Source organism: Drechmeria coniospora, chromosome 03, assembly GCF_001625195.1.
Source record: "Drechmeria coniospora strain ARSEF 6962 chromosome 03, whole genome shotgun sequence".
NCBI lineage: Eukaryota > Fungi > Ascomycota > Sordariomycetes > Hypocreales > Ophiocordycipitaceae > Drechmeria > Drechmeria coniospora.
In genome coordinates, this window is record NC_054391.1 from 8,202,174 (window position 1) to 8,217,076 (window position 14,903).

Here is a 14,903-nt window from a genome sequence, read left to right on the forward strand (position 1 = left end):
ATAGTTGTAAGAAGTCCTTAATATTGGTCTAGACATATATATATATAGTATTAATCATTATTATATTTGTAATATTACTTATGACTATTTATATAAAACTATATATTGAATTATTATTTACAAGGCCTGTAGTATTATTTCTACGTAGAGGAAAGTACTGCCTCTTATTTATAAGAATGTTAAGAAAGAGTATCTGTTAATATCCGTGTACTTATTCTTTGTGTGCACTACTCATCTATTTTCCAGCGTAGGAACATTTCCCATGTTGTCACCAGCCTAGTCCGCACGAACTTGCAGCGGTAAACCTTGGAACATTATCGCTACATTTGGCACGTTGGCCACCCCCCTCCGACCCCTTGTTGACCTCCAGCATAACAGCATTTGATTTATTCCGATGGTCTGCTCACTCTCCCTCCCCCTGTCCTCACTGTGTTCGGTTCATCGGCCAGCTTCGTTGCGCACTTGACGTCAGGCCATTGTGGCCATGGGCAGTCCGGCCTGACCAAGCAAGCTTCTACGACATTGCCTCATTCTGACTGCCCTGGGGCAATTCCCGTCATATACGCTTCCCTAAACCACCCTCCGCTCTCATTGGGGCAGTCGCTGTAGATACCTGCGGTGTCTCTGTGCTCATTCTGTATGTCATATTGGCCGCGGATAAAAACGACCTAGGCATCGCCCCTTCGCTGAAGCCGTCGCCCTCAGTCGGGCGGCCTGTATCCTTCTTACTCTACAAGGTCAATCACACCCGCCGCCATCGGCTTATCGCGAAGATGCCGACTCCATCATCGAATCAGTCCCCCGGGCCCTCGTCTCTTCCACCATTCGGATTCTCGACGTGCCCCGACGACGTGCAACATTCCCCTCGTCCATCTCGGCAGTCGCATGCGGCTACTGATCTCCGTCTCGAACCCCCCCCTGATGGTCCTTCACCTCCATCCCTTCAAAATCGAGGCGGTGATGCCATTCATCTCAGCTCTGAGATTATTATGCCACGCGACCAAACATCTGTCGAATCGTCTACAAGGGCCACGACCCTCTCTCCCGGACCGCAATCTAATGCTACAGGCTTCACATCTCCAGCGCCCAGTGGAGCGGACTGCGAAGTTCCCAAGAGCCAGGGCGTCGGTCCCGATGGGCCCTTTTGCTACACGCCTCTGGCTGATATGTCACGACGGCCACAAGGTGGGGCCTCCATCTCTTCACTTGGTCGACCCCATGACGTCCAGGACCTGGTGACAGTCTACAGGGAAGCAGACAATGACCCGACCTGCTCCCTTTCCCTTGGGCATGATTTCCCCGGGTTGCGAGTAAGCTTACCTCGATGATTCAGGGCCCAAGAGACCCGAATGAATTGCTGAATGTACACTAGACCATAGCCAGCTCCCCCTCATCATATTTGCGTCCTGGTAGTAGGTTCCACGGGACACAGCAGTCTGAGAGGCAGGTGTACGATGTCCAGGTAGAGATCAAGCATGTGGACATGCTTGAATCGTTTCTGTGCGGCTATCTGCGCATTCAAGGTCGTACACTGCCACCCCTCCCCCACTGTGCACGTTAACACTGATCTTGCGACAGGCCTCACCGAAGACCACCCGACGCTTACAACGTTCTTTGAGGGTGAGATAATCGGGTCCAAGTATAGCTTCGAGACGCAGCATGATGAATGGGGCGCTAGCTCCAAGACAGACCTGAGCCACTGGGCCAAGTTTAGCGCGTTCCGACCACTGCAGAAGCACGTCCACAAAGGCCGGGTAACCATTCTGGATATTGATCAGCGTGATAATATTTTCATGCGCTGGAAGGAGCATTTCCTGGTGCCGGATCACCGTGTGCGCACCATAACTGGGGCCAGTTTTGAGGGGTTCTACTATATTTGTTTTAACCAGTTGAAAGGTGAAGTAAGTGGGATATATTTTCATTCCAAGAGCGAAAAGTAAGTGCATCTTTTCGAAGGCCAAAGGTGGTGCATTGGCCAGGCCGGCTTATGATGTTCTCTACAGATTCCAACAACTAGAACTAAAGCACGTACCGAATAGGGGGTGCTTCAGTGCTAGGGAGTTTCGGTGACCATTCTGCAATATCAGCCTGGAGACAGCTACACCTTAACCTAACGACGAGGAATATTGACGGAAACGATTACTTATCAAGGCGTATTGGTTTTGCGGACAAAATAGAGCATTGTCTGACCACCAAAATGCTGCCACTTGCACACCTCGACGATGCCATCCACAATGCCGCGCAAGGAGCCATTGAGGAGTTACTTCAGAGTTCCAATGGAAAGATGCGCATCCAATGCCGGCGATGACATCGAAAGCTTGAAATAAACGCGGATAGTGGACACAGTTTAGATTGATTCTGGACGCCTAGTCCCTACGAAAACTGTCGCATATGCCAGGCGTCTTGGACGACGAGCGAGAGAGCTGCCCAGGCTCAATCCATTCCATCAATCTCGAATTTTTTGAAGTACCCTCGGCGGAATGGATTCAGCTCGTCGGCTGTCGTGCCCGAGCCTGCAACAACTTGTCTTGTTTTGTAAGTATCGAGCGCGGATTGCGAGACTTGCTCATCTCGCAGGCGCCGATACGTAATTAGTCTTCTCGACCCTGCGCGACAAGTTAGCATTCAGTGTGAGCTGGCAAATCTGTTCAAAAGTAGGAGTTGAGGAGAATGGGCAGTGGCCAAGAGAAGGGCGGGAAGAGGCCATTTACATTTGTTGAAGACCTGAACGCAGATGACGACAATCTCGAGACAGGGATGTGTGGGCACGGGAATTTCTTGATCTTGGTCGTTTGCCGTTGGCATCCAAAACGACAGTCTCCCGTCGTCAACCAACGTTTCTGCCGCAAAAGTCAATATATCCCTCAGCATGGCGAGAAAGCTGTAGGGTTTTTTTGGTGGCACGAAATCAGGCAACCTATAGCTGTCAGATCGGGTTCGTACTGTGGCACGTCAGACAAAAGAAACCCGTGCTGGTTGTACTCACAACCCGTTTGTGAACCCTTGTTTGATGAGCCAGGGAGTCTTTTCTGGATCCCTGACACCGAGCACTCTCAGGCCCTCACGCACGCCGTAGGGCGGGTCACAGACAATCCCATCCCATATTCCTTTCCCTCTCCTTATTGGTGTATTTGTCAGGTCTGCCGAAAAGACGTCGCCCAAACACGAACTCAGGTCGTATTGCTGAAAGTTGCCGCGTAGACTCTTGCGGTCGCCGTCACCTCGCATACTCCGACCATCGATATCGCTTCCCCAGCCGACAGCGCCGAAATGAGCACATGCGACGGGAAAAGATCCTGTGCCGACAAAAGGGTCGTAGAAAAGCTTGCCAGGTGCAGCTAAGGCGATATTGGCAGTGATAAGAGACAGCTCAGAATCCATGCTCGTAGTAGAAATGTACTCTCGCTTCTTCAAATCGAACTTGAGTACAACGTCACGGGATGAAGCTGCAACGAAACGACCAAGATGAAACATGTCCGGATCCTTAACTCCGAGCGGTACACTATTCCATGGCCAGAGCTCGAAGACGGTAAAAACATTGTCAGGGGTGTTAAGCCGAATGGGCCCTTCAAAGGGCAGGTAGTGGAAAGAGTTGATGATGGATAGCCTCCGACTACCTGAATTGGCTCCCTGGAACGAGTCGATTTCAAACTTGAATGAAGCATCCTTGTATCGAGGCCATAGATATCTTGACCGCTCCTCTACAGACTGGTGTAACCTCTCAAGGGTGTTACCGGTACCCCAGAGCTCTTGGATCGACTGCGCCAGAATTGAGCGTCGGATCAACCTTTGAGCTTCTTCTACAGATGGCAGCCGAACGAGGCAAAATGGTGACTGACTGTCATGTTAGGAGGCATGGCGCTAGGATGACATTGGGAGAACAGACCTCGTGGCTGTACTCGACCACGGTCAGATCGACACCCTCGACGACAGCCAAGGCTTGAATCTCGGCCAGCCGAAAAGATTGGTGTGCCTGGGCAAATTTAATGAGAAAGTCCATTGTGGGAATCGTCGTCACCTGTGATAGATGGGGATAGCCGCCGCCCAAGCGCGATGATGCAGGCCGCACCGACGAAAATAATGAATGTTATGAGGGCTGTTCATGTATCGGATTCCACGTTCTGCTCGATGGTTGACAAATACCTTTATGGAGTATTCTGTGTCGGGCATGTGGATGAAGTATATTTTTTTTCAATCCTCGCACATGTATCTGATCACCAGTGCTGTGCCGATTGTGGTTGACCAGAAATATACGGCAAGGAATGAGTATTACTAGCGAAGTATGGAATACTACTTACTGTACTAGTATGTACTGGGTGGAAGGAGCAGTCACTGGACAAAAGTGGCGATTCAATTTTGGTTGCGCGACCACTACAAAGTGAATCGACACTTTTGCCACCCCACTATAGGTACCTTTGCCCAAGAAGCTTAAGGAGTAATTACGCCATGGGAGAATGCGCTTACAAAATTGGGACATTCTAAGAAGAGGAACAAAGCTATCACCGTCACTTCGCAGATTCACATGCACCATGCGATCACAACGATGTTGTTTAATGCAGACCGATTTTGGTTTGATATAGGCTTGTAGCTAACATCCAGGGCCGGGCTATCGCCGCCTTGTGGCGTTGGGCCTAACGCCGGCGGGCGCGTTTATTTTACTTGTTTCCAGTTTCCCACTATCCACGCAGCCATTTGTTGCGCAAGCTCAATCCCCCACCCCGTCTCAAAAATGTTCTCAACCCCTTCGCCAACGGTATACCAGTCCTCGAGCTGCTTCGTTACCTATGGCTCTATGGGTCACGTTGACCCCACGCAGCCGCCAAGTAGGAACAAGCCTTGGACATCCCTTGCTGCGCACGAGTTCATCCACGAGGTTCTTGGTCTCTTCAGATGCTTAACAGAACATCGAGCTGACCATGGCCAAGGTCGATCTAATTATTCCTCAAGACTACTATCCTGTCGTCGCAAATGTGGTTGGACTAGAGCAACCATCATACACGAGTATATCTATGTCGATTGGCCAACTCTTGGAGGGTGAATTTTTCGCGCAATACCTGCAGAAAGGTATCGGGTTGCTGGCTCGTCCATATTATTTTGGAACTGAAGCTTACTAACGTTGGAAAATTGCCAAAGGGGGCGTGTCGATGTTGTCTGATGGCAGGGTGTCCAATGATAATACATTCACTGTGCACAATGGCCAGTATCCCCCTTCCTGATTACCGTTCAGCTATACTTGGAGCTGACAGTTGCCAATGCAGGCATTTTAACAATGTATCTCGACAGGCAGACTTTCGAGCGAGTCGGGCTCGAGGGGAAGCCGCATGGCGCCACGGGCAGTCACAGGGACAATCCTGTATGGGGTAAGAAGAACTCTTATCAGATCTGATCTGAACCTCAACTCGAGTAAATACTAACTGCACAGTTGTCTCGTATGATTTCACCTGTTCATCCATGGTGCGAGGGAAGCGGAAATTCAACAAATTACTACATGCTTGTCAAAATGTCCTCGACGAGCCACTGCAGTGGCTGTTCTGCCACACACATGGGCCAGGTTCGTAACAATGCTCTTGAAACCTCTGGCCTCTGCCACCTCATTCGACAACTGACAGCAGATATGAAGGTCCCTGTCCTCATCCATTGGACAGATTCAACCCAAGGAAGCATAGTGTGGCATTGACCGTAGTGCAGGATGTGGAAGTGCCCCACGTTAAGATGAGTGTGTCGCCTGTGATACTGTCGCAGGGAAATCGGCCTGCCTTTGAAGATACTGCCATGAACTTGTATGAGTGGCTATCTCTCATTCGGCTCCAGAGTCCACGAATCACGGCTAGCGACACGATAGACCCGTATCTGTCGCGATATGCGGCGCCTTGTTGTCATGAAACGGCCCCTCTAACTCATATTTGCATATTCAGATGGAAAGGCTTCATCAACGCGCGCTGGCTTCGCCGTCTGGTTACCGACATCCTCACAAAATGTCCCCAGTCAGAGTGGTTCGCAGTGAGCGCCACTGCCTTCTCCAACAACTTTGCTGGGGGCAGCAAAGACCTGACGATGCTATGTCCATCAGAGGGGGCAACTGAGTATCTTATGTGGGAGGCCAATAGCGACGATTGACATTGATAAAGTCTTGTCGGGAGCGGACCTAGCATCCATCGCCCCTGGTCGGTCCCATAATGGCTTCGACAAGTTTGCGCAAGTCCGCTTGGCCACTCTCAGAGGCGAAGTCATCTCGTCGAGCAAACTCTTCTATACGCTGGCGAAACTCAGTGTCGACTTCTTTGATATCATCGTCACCCTGGTCCACAGTGCCCACTGTGAATTTTATAGCCTTGGACGAAGGGAGGGCGTTTATTGCGTCAGGGACATGACTGGCCCCGACAGATTGAACGTGGTTGTCAGATTTGATACATTCGACAGAGGCAAGATATGAAGCCACGGCTGGGAAATCTCCGTCGGCTTCCACCTTCTCCCTTGCCGTCAAGCCTTCGGAGCTGCGATGGCCAACGTCAATAGACAGTTCTTCAACAAGAACCTTGGCAGCCTCAGGAGTCTCCACAACGAATAGAGCTGTCTCATCATCCTCGTCTTTCAGGTTGATGTCAACATGAAATTCGCGTACGAGGATTTGCAGCAGGTCGAGATGATTGTAGCTAGCGGCAGCGTGTAGGAGAGAGTAGCCGTGCTCGTCCTGGGCCGATGCCAGCTGGAGATTTTCGCGCAGGAAAGGCAGGAGCGCGGGGCTATTGTCTGCAGCAAGTAGGAATGGGTTCGGTGTCTCCGCCATCGAGATTAATCTCGTCAGTGACGATATGGGACCTTGATAATGGAGGAATTAGGATATATGGGAGAGATGAAATTTGTACTTAAAGATTGAGTTTGCCCACTACTGATGTACTTATATCGTGTAAGTACGGCGGCAAGATACTTTAGCAGAACGAAAATGCATAAGTACTGTACATCAGTGTCCGTACACAGTACAAAGTAGTACTTACTTTCGCTAGAGGAAGTTGGGGCCAGCATCCATGACCAGTGGCTTGAATATGAGTCTGAATCCAACTGCCCCACAAGACGCACTACAATTCGACAATTATTAGGTTCATTTGTGGGTATCCTGTTGGAGTACTCCTAGGCGTGCATATACTAGTGACGCCTGGGCGTGCCGCTGATATAATACCTACTTCCCTGGTATTAGCAAACGCGAAGATATTATTCTAACCTGACCCCTCTTATAAGTAGTCTTACGACTCTTTCTATAATGATAAATAACGATAGGAGCATAGATTACATAACTAGTTATAGGACTACTAGAAGGAAGGAGGCTATATAAGCTAAGAGAGCTCCTTAAATATAAATATAACAGACGATCCCGTTGAAAGACAGTTAGGTAAGTAAGTGCGCCCTGTTTAAGTATGAGGTTGTATTTAAGACTAAAGCTTTTCCTTTTCTAAGCTTTGCGGTTCCGTACCTCTTGTACCCCCCCAATAGTTAGGGCAGACCCTACTTACCTAGGCCCACTCTACTATTTGGCTTAGCCGAGCTTTATCCTTGCACCTAGCCTTATAATAGAAAGGAGGCTTACTAATAATTAATATACTTATTGCCTTTGTCTTTAAAACTAGCTACTTATAACTAGCGTTCCAATTTATTAACCGAGTATTACTCTCTTTAGTAAACATATTATTTATAATACTTTGTGTTAAAATACTGGTATTTATACTAGTAAGACTACCTAAATAGGATACTATCCTATTAGTATTAGTACTAGTACTACTAGTACGGATGCTATACTATACTGCGAGTATTAGTAAGCATATTGAGTTGACTAATAGTATACAACATACTACTTCTCCGAACTATGACTCGGAGCGACATACGGTAGTACTACTACCGACTAACTTACTACTGCAATGTGACCTACACATATAGTAGCCAGTCGACCACTAGAGCCAATTGATCGGAACGACAATTGCTGCTCTCCCAATCGCTACTAGCGCCTGCCAGCCTACAATACTAACTTAGGCCGGACCACCTATTTATTATGTAATGGAATCAGCCAAGCTAATGACTAAAACAATCCATCTAACCTTATGACGGAAGCAGTTAACTAACGAGTAACTAAAATAGTTATCCAACTGTATAATGGTTTTAGCTATTTAAGCTATAGTACGATAGCGCCTTTAATCTACGATAGAATCTCCGATAAAGCCGTTATTGGGGATTATTCTATAGATATAAATAGCTACTCTTTTCCTGTACTGTAGCTAGAAGAAATAATCGTATTCGTTTGTATAAGTTGGTACTACTAATTGTATACTCTTGCCCAGTTACTAACTGGTACTTCCCTTATTGCTGTTACTAACAGTATAATTAATTTACTAGTCCGTGCGATATACTTCTACTATCCCCTCCTCTTGCGCATTAATTGTAAAGAGGTTATAAGCCCGGAAGGACTACAATTAATCCCCTAGAATTAATCTATGCAACTTACTAAGTCGCCTACCAGTACTACTAGTAAATCGCACAAGAACGACCATTGTAACTTATTAAGTTACCTACTAGTACTACTAGTAACTCTTGGTCTAACTTAGGAACTTACCAAGTTACCTACCAGTACTACTAGTAACGATTAATTAACTTCTATAACCTACTAGTACTACTAGTAATTCTTAGTCGAACTCTATGACCTACTAAGTCACCTACCAGTACTACTGGTAACGCTTGGTTGTCTCCAAGCTACGGCTCCTCTTCCTACTAGTACTACTAGTAGGAGACCTAACTGCTAGTATTACTAGCTAGGTAAGTAAGGTAAGACTGGAATCTAGTTACTAACTAGAAAATGGATCCCAATAACCAAGGTCAGAAGACCAACCTATTGGAAATTAAAAAATATCTACGGGAACAATAAACGCAAATCGACAAACTGCTACGGTAACTCAATACTGTTGTCCCAAGGATATAAGAACGACTAGATTTAATAAAGTCTACCCTTAGTACTAGTACTAGTCTTAATAGGGTAGAGGAAGGCTATTCTAACTATGCGCTAAATAAAAAGGCATTTAACTTCCCTAAATATACAAAACTTAAAGGTACTAAGAACTATAAGCTATAGGAGCAATCCCTAGCAATATACCTTTAAGCCCTTAATCTGGAAGGTTTTTTGGATAAACCTTTAATAGTATTTAGTTTTTCAGGCAGGAATTAAGCCAATTTACTTATACTACTACGGGATAGCTGTTCGAAAGAAATCTTAGCATTAACTGCTTATATTAAAAATCCAACTTAAATTTATCTATTATTAAAGAAGCATTACTGCAAAGGCCACAAAGCTAAGCGCTCCAACCTATATAAGGCCTACTACAGTTTTATATTCAAGGGGTATAAAGGAATACTTAATGCATTTAATACTAAATTTAATAGTCGACTTACTAGGCTATTACTAGCTAGAGCAATAATTAATCCATTAGACTAGACTAATTATTACCTTGCATCTGTTAAACCTATATTTCTACATTGGGTAGCTATTCAGGAAAATAACCTTATATCTTCTAAAGCACTAGGACTCCAATCGGACATCTTTAACCTATAATATCTTATAGCTAACCTAATAAAAGAAAATCGAAACTCCAGTACTACTGGAACGAATACATTTAGTTACTAAATATCTTAAGGACCTAAGAAAAAGAAGAAGGGAAATAAGTTCAATAAATCTAACCAATCGAGTTAACCCAATAAATCAATTTAATCCAAGAAACCAAATAAATCTAACTAATCGACTAAGCAACCAGAGGATACTACTAGTTTCCTAGTTGGTAACTACAGCCTAACTGTTGGCTGTATGGACTTACCTAATTCCTACTAAGAATTAGATACTAATTCTATATAAGAATTAGAGATATTACCCAACTTGGATAATATCGGTACACTATATAGTATTACTAATACTAATATATACAATTAGGGCCTAATCTACAATACTGGCTCGACCTGCTATTTAGTAAACAATCGGTCTAAGTTTTTAAATTTCCGACCAATTGCAAAATCCCAGTCAAAACCAATTACAACTAGAGGTAGTCCTATCTACCCTAGTGGAATTGGGAATGCAGAATTTATAGTATTAATTAATACCAACCTACCAACCTATAGTACACTTATACTAAAGGAGGCACTATATATTCCGAAGCTAGAAGTCAATATTATTAGTAGGATATATTACTACGGATTAGGGGGAATACTTATTAAGGAATCCCTATATAACTCGAACCGAAAAGTATGCGGCCTACTAAACTTCTAAAGGTACGGCTTCTTCCTACAACAAGAAGGTCTAAATACACCTACCTTAAATAAGTCGGATTCAGCCTACTTCTGCTACTATAGCAGCTACGGAATTGTAGTGGAAATTCCTATGCAATAACCTCCCTGGGCCAACGAGGCAGAAGACTATACGACACCTAGATCGGTGCCTAGGTCGGTACCTAGATTGGTGCCTAAGTCGGTACCTAGTCCTATACCAAGACCGGGACCTAGACCAAGACCAAGTCCTAGCCCAACTACCAGTTCGGCTAGTATAAGGGACCTTACTAAGGCTACCTTATATAAAGACCCTATAGAGGACCCAGTCCCTATAGAGGCAATAGACCTACTAGTAGCCCTAACTACTAGTACTAAGGAACAGGCTATTCCGACTACCAGTACGGAATTCAGCAACTAGTCTTACCAAAGACTATTGCAATAAGCAGGCATTTGGTACATACGACTAGGACATATTAGTTTACCACTTTTGAAAAAGACTAGTAAAATTACTAGTAGGCTACCTAACTTTACATCTATTAAGGTTACCGACTTCCAATACATTGCTTATATACGGGCAAAATCCATAAGACGCCAGTTAAGGGAACTAATTAAGGACCCAGACTATGTACTTAACTCAATCGAAGGGGATACATTTAGGATTAAACCTGTTAAAATACTAGGATTTATACTAGTAAGACTACCCAAATAGGATACTATCCTATTATTGCTACTACCAGTAGCAACTGTCAGAAGTACTACTGCTGGCAGATATACTATACTATACTAAGAGTATAAGTAAGTATACAGAGCTGACTAATAGTATACAACATACTATTTCTCTAAACTATTGTCAAAGATACTTGCCTAATTAGGTATAGTACAGAATGCTCTAGAACATTCTAGAATATTCTAGAATATTCCATACCCCACTTATGGAATGTACTGGAACTCCTTGGAATAAGCCGGAATGTTGCTTACCCTACTTATGGAATAAGCTAGAACAGTCTTTACTATATTTCTACACCTATATAAGGCAGTAGCCATTCCCTTAGAATAGTTTCTCTTTTGAAATATAATCGCATTCGTTTGTATAATTCGGTACTACCAATTGTGCACTCTTGCCTAGTTACTAACTGGCACCCCTTATGCTGTTACTAACAGCTTGATTGATTCCCTGGTCCGTGCGATATACTTCCACTACCCCTCCTCTTGCGCACCCAAATTGCAAGAAAACCTATATCCTATAATCGAAAATCTATTGGATTAATACTAATTGATCGAAAATCCCGATTCCGTTGGGTATATATCCTACCCAATAAGGAAGGACCAACAATTCTCCAGGCTATAAAGAACTTCTTTCAAAGCCTAAAAATACACTATAGCCGTTACCCAAAAAGGCTATTCTATAATGGAGGACCTAAAATTAATATATTATTACAGGACTGGTTGGGTACCAAAGGTATACTAGTCGATACGTCTTGCCCGTATACCCCCAAACAAAACGGACTTACCGAACGGTCTATATAAGTTATCCTGGACCGGCTACGAGTAACTATAATTTGGGCTGGCCTCCTACTTTTCCTCTGGTCTACTATACTTCCTGCTATAGTTAACCTAGTTAACTATACTGCAATTACCAATAGGGACCTAAGCCCCTATTAATTACTTAAGCAGGAACTACAAGGGCTAAAAACACCACTAAACCTTACAGCCTATAAGGCTATTGGTACCTACTGCGAAGTCCTAATCCCTTATTAGAAACGGATTCAAAGTGCTAAATTAGCACAACGCACAGAACCAGTAAGGCTACTAGTAACGCTAGGTTCAAAAACATACCTTGTATATATACCTTCCAGAAGGGCAGTTACAAAAACTACCTTCCTAAAAATCCTAGAAGGTATTGGCCCTATCTCCCAAGGACTTCAACGACTACCAAGTCCTAGTCCCCAAGGACTAGAGTCAGAGGGGGAAATTAAAATAGAAGATTATATCTCACAAACTACCTCTAGTCCCTAAATACCTAGGGAGACAGAGGGGGTCAATGGACCTACTAGTCCTACTAGGACCAGTAGACCTACCAGTCCTACTGGGACCAGTAGACCTACTAGTCCTACTAGGACCAGTAGACCTACTAGTCCTACTAGGACTAGCAGACCTACTAGGACCAGCAGACCTACTAGACCTACTAGGACCAGTAGGCTGCAAGAAGCCAACGGACCAACTAGTCCTACTAGGACTAGTACAACAGAGGGGGTCCTAGCCCAGCTAACAGAGGATCTACTAAATACCTCCCTTCCAGATGCACCAGAACTAGAAGACAACCCTGACCTAATGGATCTTAACCTAACGTATTGGATCCAGGACCTGTACTATTAAGCCAAAGCAAAGCAAATACTAGTTAGTAGTAAGCCTACTAGCTGGAAGCAGGTACTTAAGTCAGACAACAAAGACCAGTAGATAAGTACTATATTCTTAGAATTCCAGCAACTTATCCAGGCAGGGGTATTCTACTTTATTCCTCTTAAAGAAATACCAACTGGTTGGAGACTTCTGAAAAGTAGACTTATACTACAAGTCAAAAAGGATCAGCAGAATAACCCCGTTAAATGTAAGGCACGACTAGTAGCTAAGGGATTTATGCAAATTAAAGGCCTCGACTATATAGAGACTTTTGCAACTACTAGCATTCCACCTACCTAGAGGATACTATTAGCCCTAGCTGCCCAGAATAACTAGTACGTCGAGCAAATTGACTTTATTGGTATTTTCCTAAACAGTAAGCTACCTAAAGTTAATTATCTTAAAATTCCCAAGGGACTGGAAGCATTTATTAGTCTTAATAAGAATAATAACTTAGCTAAGCTACTAGCTAAGCTAGGCTACAACCCAGCAGTTAAACAAGGTATCCTTTTAAAAAGGGTACTCTACGGTCTAAAACAAGGACCTAGAGAGTAGTAGGAGGTACTAGCCAAACTGCTATAACAAAACGGATATAGCCCTCTTATATCTAATCCGGCTATTTACTATAATAATACTACTAGTACTTATATAGTTAGCTATATCGACAATTGCCTACTTATTGGACCAGACCTTGTACATATTAACTAGCTAAAACAGTAACTATATAAGGTTTACCCAATTAAAGACTACGGGTAGGCTGCTTTCTTTCTAGGCGTACAAATTAGTCAAACAACCAAGGGAATTACTCTTAGTTAAAAAGGGTATATCGAGGAAGCCCTATTCCGATTTGGGCTAACGGAGGCCAAGGCAGTAGTAATCCTACTACAGCTAGGGGTACTTAAACAGGCTATTACTATACCCCTTCCTCCCTTATCCGCTACCGACCAACTGGTATACCAACAAATAGTAGGGACCCTAATGTACCTTATGCTATTAACCCGACTAGATATAGCCTTTGCAATACAATAGTTATCTCGGTATATGCACCAGGCTACTAGCCTATAGCTATCAGCCGGCAAGAACCTCCTCCAATATCTAAAAGGAACTATAGATCTAGCTATTTACTACTGGTCTAATTCCTCAGTACCCAATCTATCTGGATTTTCCGATAGCGATTTTACAGGGGACTTAGATTCCTCTAAGTTAACCTACGGATACCTCTTTACCTTAGCAGGCGGACCTATCTACTGGAAATCAAAAAGGGCTAGTACTATTGCTCTTTCTACCGTAGAGGCAGAATCGGATGCCCTATTGGAAGCTATTCGGGAACTTAAATGGCTAGATGGTCTATTTACTAAAATAGGCAAAGGTTTCCAAAAACCTATTCCACTATTATATAACAATAATAGATCTATCTCTAATGCCAATAACCCCAATTAGCATAACCGAACAAAGCATACATTACTAAGTTCCGGTATATACAGCAAGAAGTAACTAACGGACTAGCCAAAATCAGCTACCTAAATACTAAGTCTATGCCTACCAATAGCCTTACTAAGGCTCTTACTACTAATCTCTTCCAACGCTACCTTAGCCTACTAGGTCTCTAAGGAATCCCTATTTAGCAGTAGTTATACTAGCTAAATAGAGGGAGTGTTAAAATACTAGTATTTATACTAGTAAGACTACCTAAATAGGATACTATCCTATTAGTATTAGTACTAGTACTACTAGTACGGATGCTATACTATACTGCGAGTATTAGTAAGCATATTGAGTTAACTAATAGTATACAATATACTACTTCTCCGAACTATAACTCGGAGCGATATACGGTAGTACTACTACCGACCAACTTACTACTGCAATGTAACCTATATATATAGTAGCCAGTCGACTACTAGAGCCAATTAATCGGAACGACAATTGCTACTCTCCCAATCGCTACTAGCGCCTACCAGCCTACAATACTAACTTAGGCCGGACTACCTATTCATTATGTAATGGAATTAGCCAAGCTAATAACTAAAACAATCTATCCAACCTTATAACGGAAGCAGTTAACTAACAAGTAACTAAAACAGTTATCCAACTGTATAATAGTTTCAGCCATTTAAGCTATAATACGATAGCGCCTTTAATTTACGATAGAATCTCCAATAAAGCCGTTATTGGGGATTGTTCTGTAGATATAAATAGCCGCTCTTTTC

At 43.8% G+C, this 14,903-nt stretch overlaps 3 protein-coding genes across 3 annotated transcripts; 1 reads left to right on the forward strand and 2 right to left on the reverse strand.

The window, feature by feature from the left end:
• Window positions 1–773: 773 nt before the first annotated feature.
• On the forward strand, window positions 774–2,070 carry DCS_07897 (vesicle-mediated transporter Vid24; the record flags this gene model as incomplete). Its single annotated transcript, XM_040805180.1, has 4 exons — window positions 774–1,310; window positions 1,373–1,526; window positions 1,579–1,901; window positions 1,957–2,070. The coding sequence occupies 4 exons, from the start codon at window positions 774–776 to the stop codon at window positions 2,068–2,070; spliced, it is 1,128 nt and encodes a 375-aa protein (XP_040655284.1).
• Window positions 2,071–2,625: 555 nt separating this feature from the next.
• On the reverse strand, window positions 2,626–4,000 carry DCS_07898 (RNA methylase family protein; the record flags this gene model as incomplete). Its single annotated transcript, XM_040805181.1, has 3 exons — window positions 2,626–2,917; window positions 2,987–3,834; window positions 3,887–4,000. 3 exons carry the CDS (start codon window positions 3,998–4,000, stop codon window positions 2,626–2,628), a joined length of 1,254 nt encoding a protein of 417 aa, XP_040655285.1.
• Window positions 4,001–6,145: 2,145 nt separating this feature from the next.
• On the reverse strand, window positions 6,146–6,787 carry DCS_07899 (Ankyrin repeat-containing protein P1E11.10; the record flags this gene model as incomplete). The annotated part of the gene is made up of 1 exon (XM_040805182.1): window positions 6,146–6,787. The coding sequence occupies one exon, from the start codon at window positions 6,785–6,787 to the stop codon at window positions 6,146–6,148; it is 642 nt and encodes a 213-aa protein (XP_040655286.1).
• Between the last annotated feature and the right edge of the window lie 8,116 nt (window positions 6,788–14,903).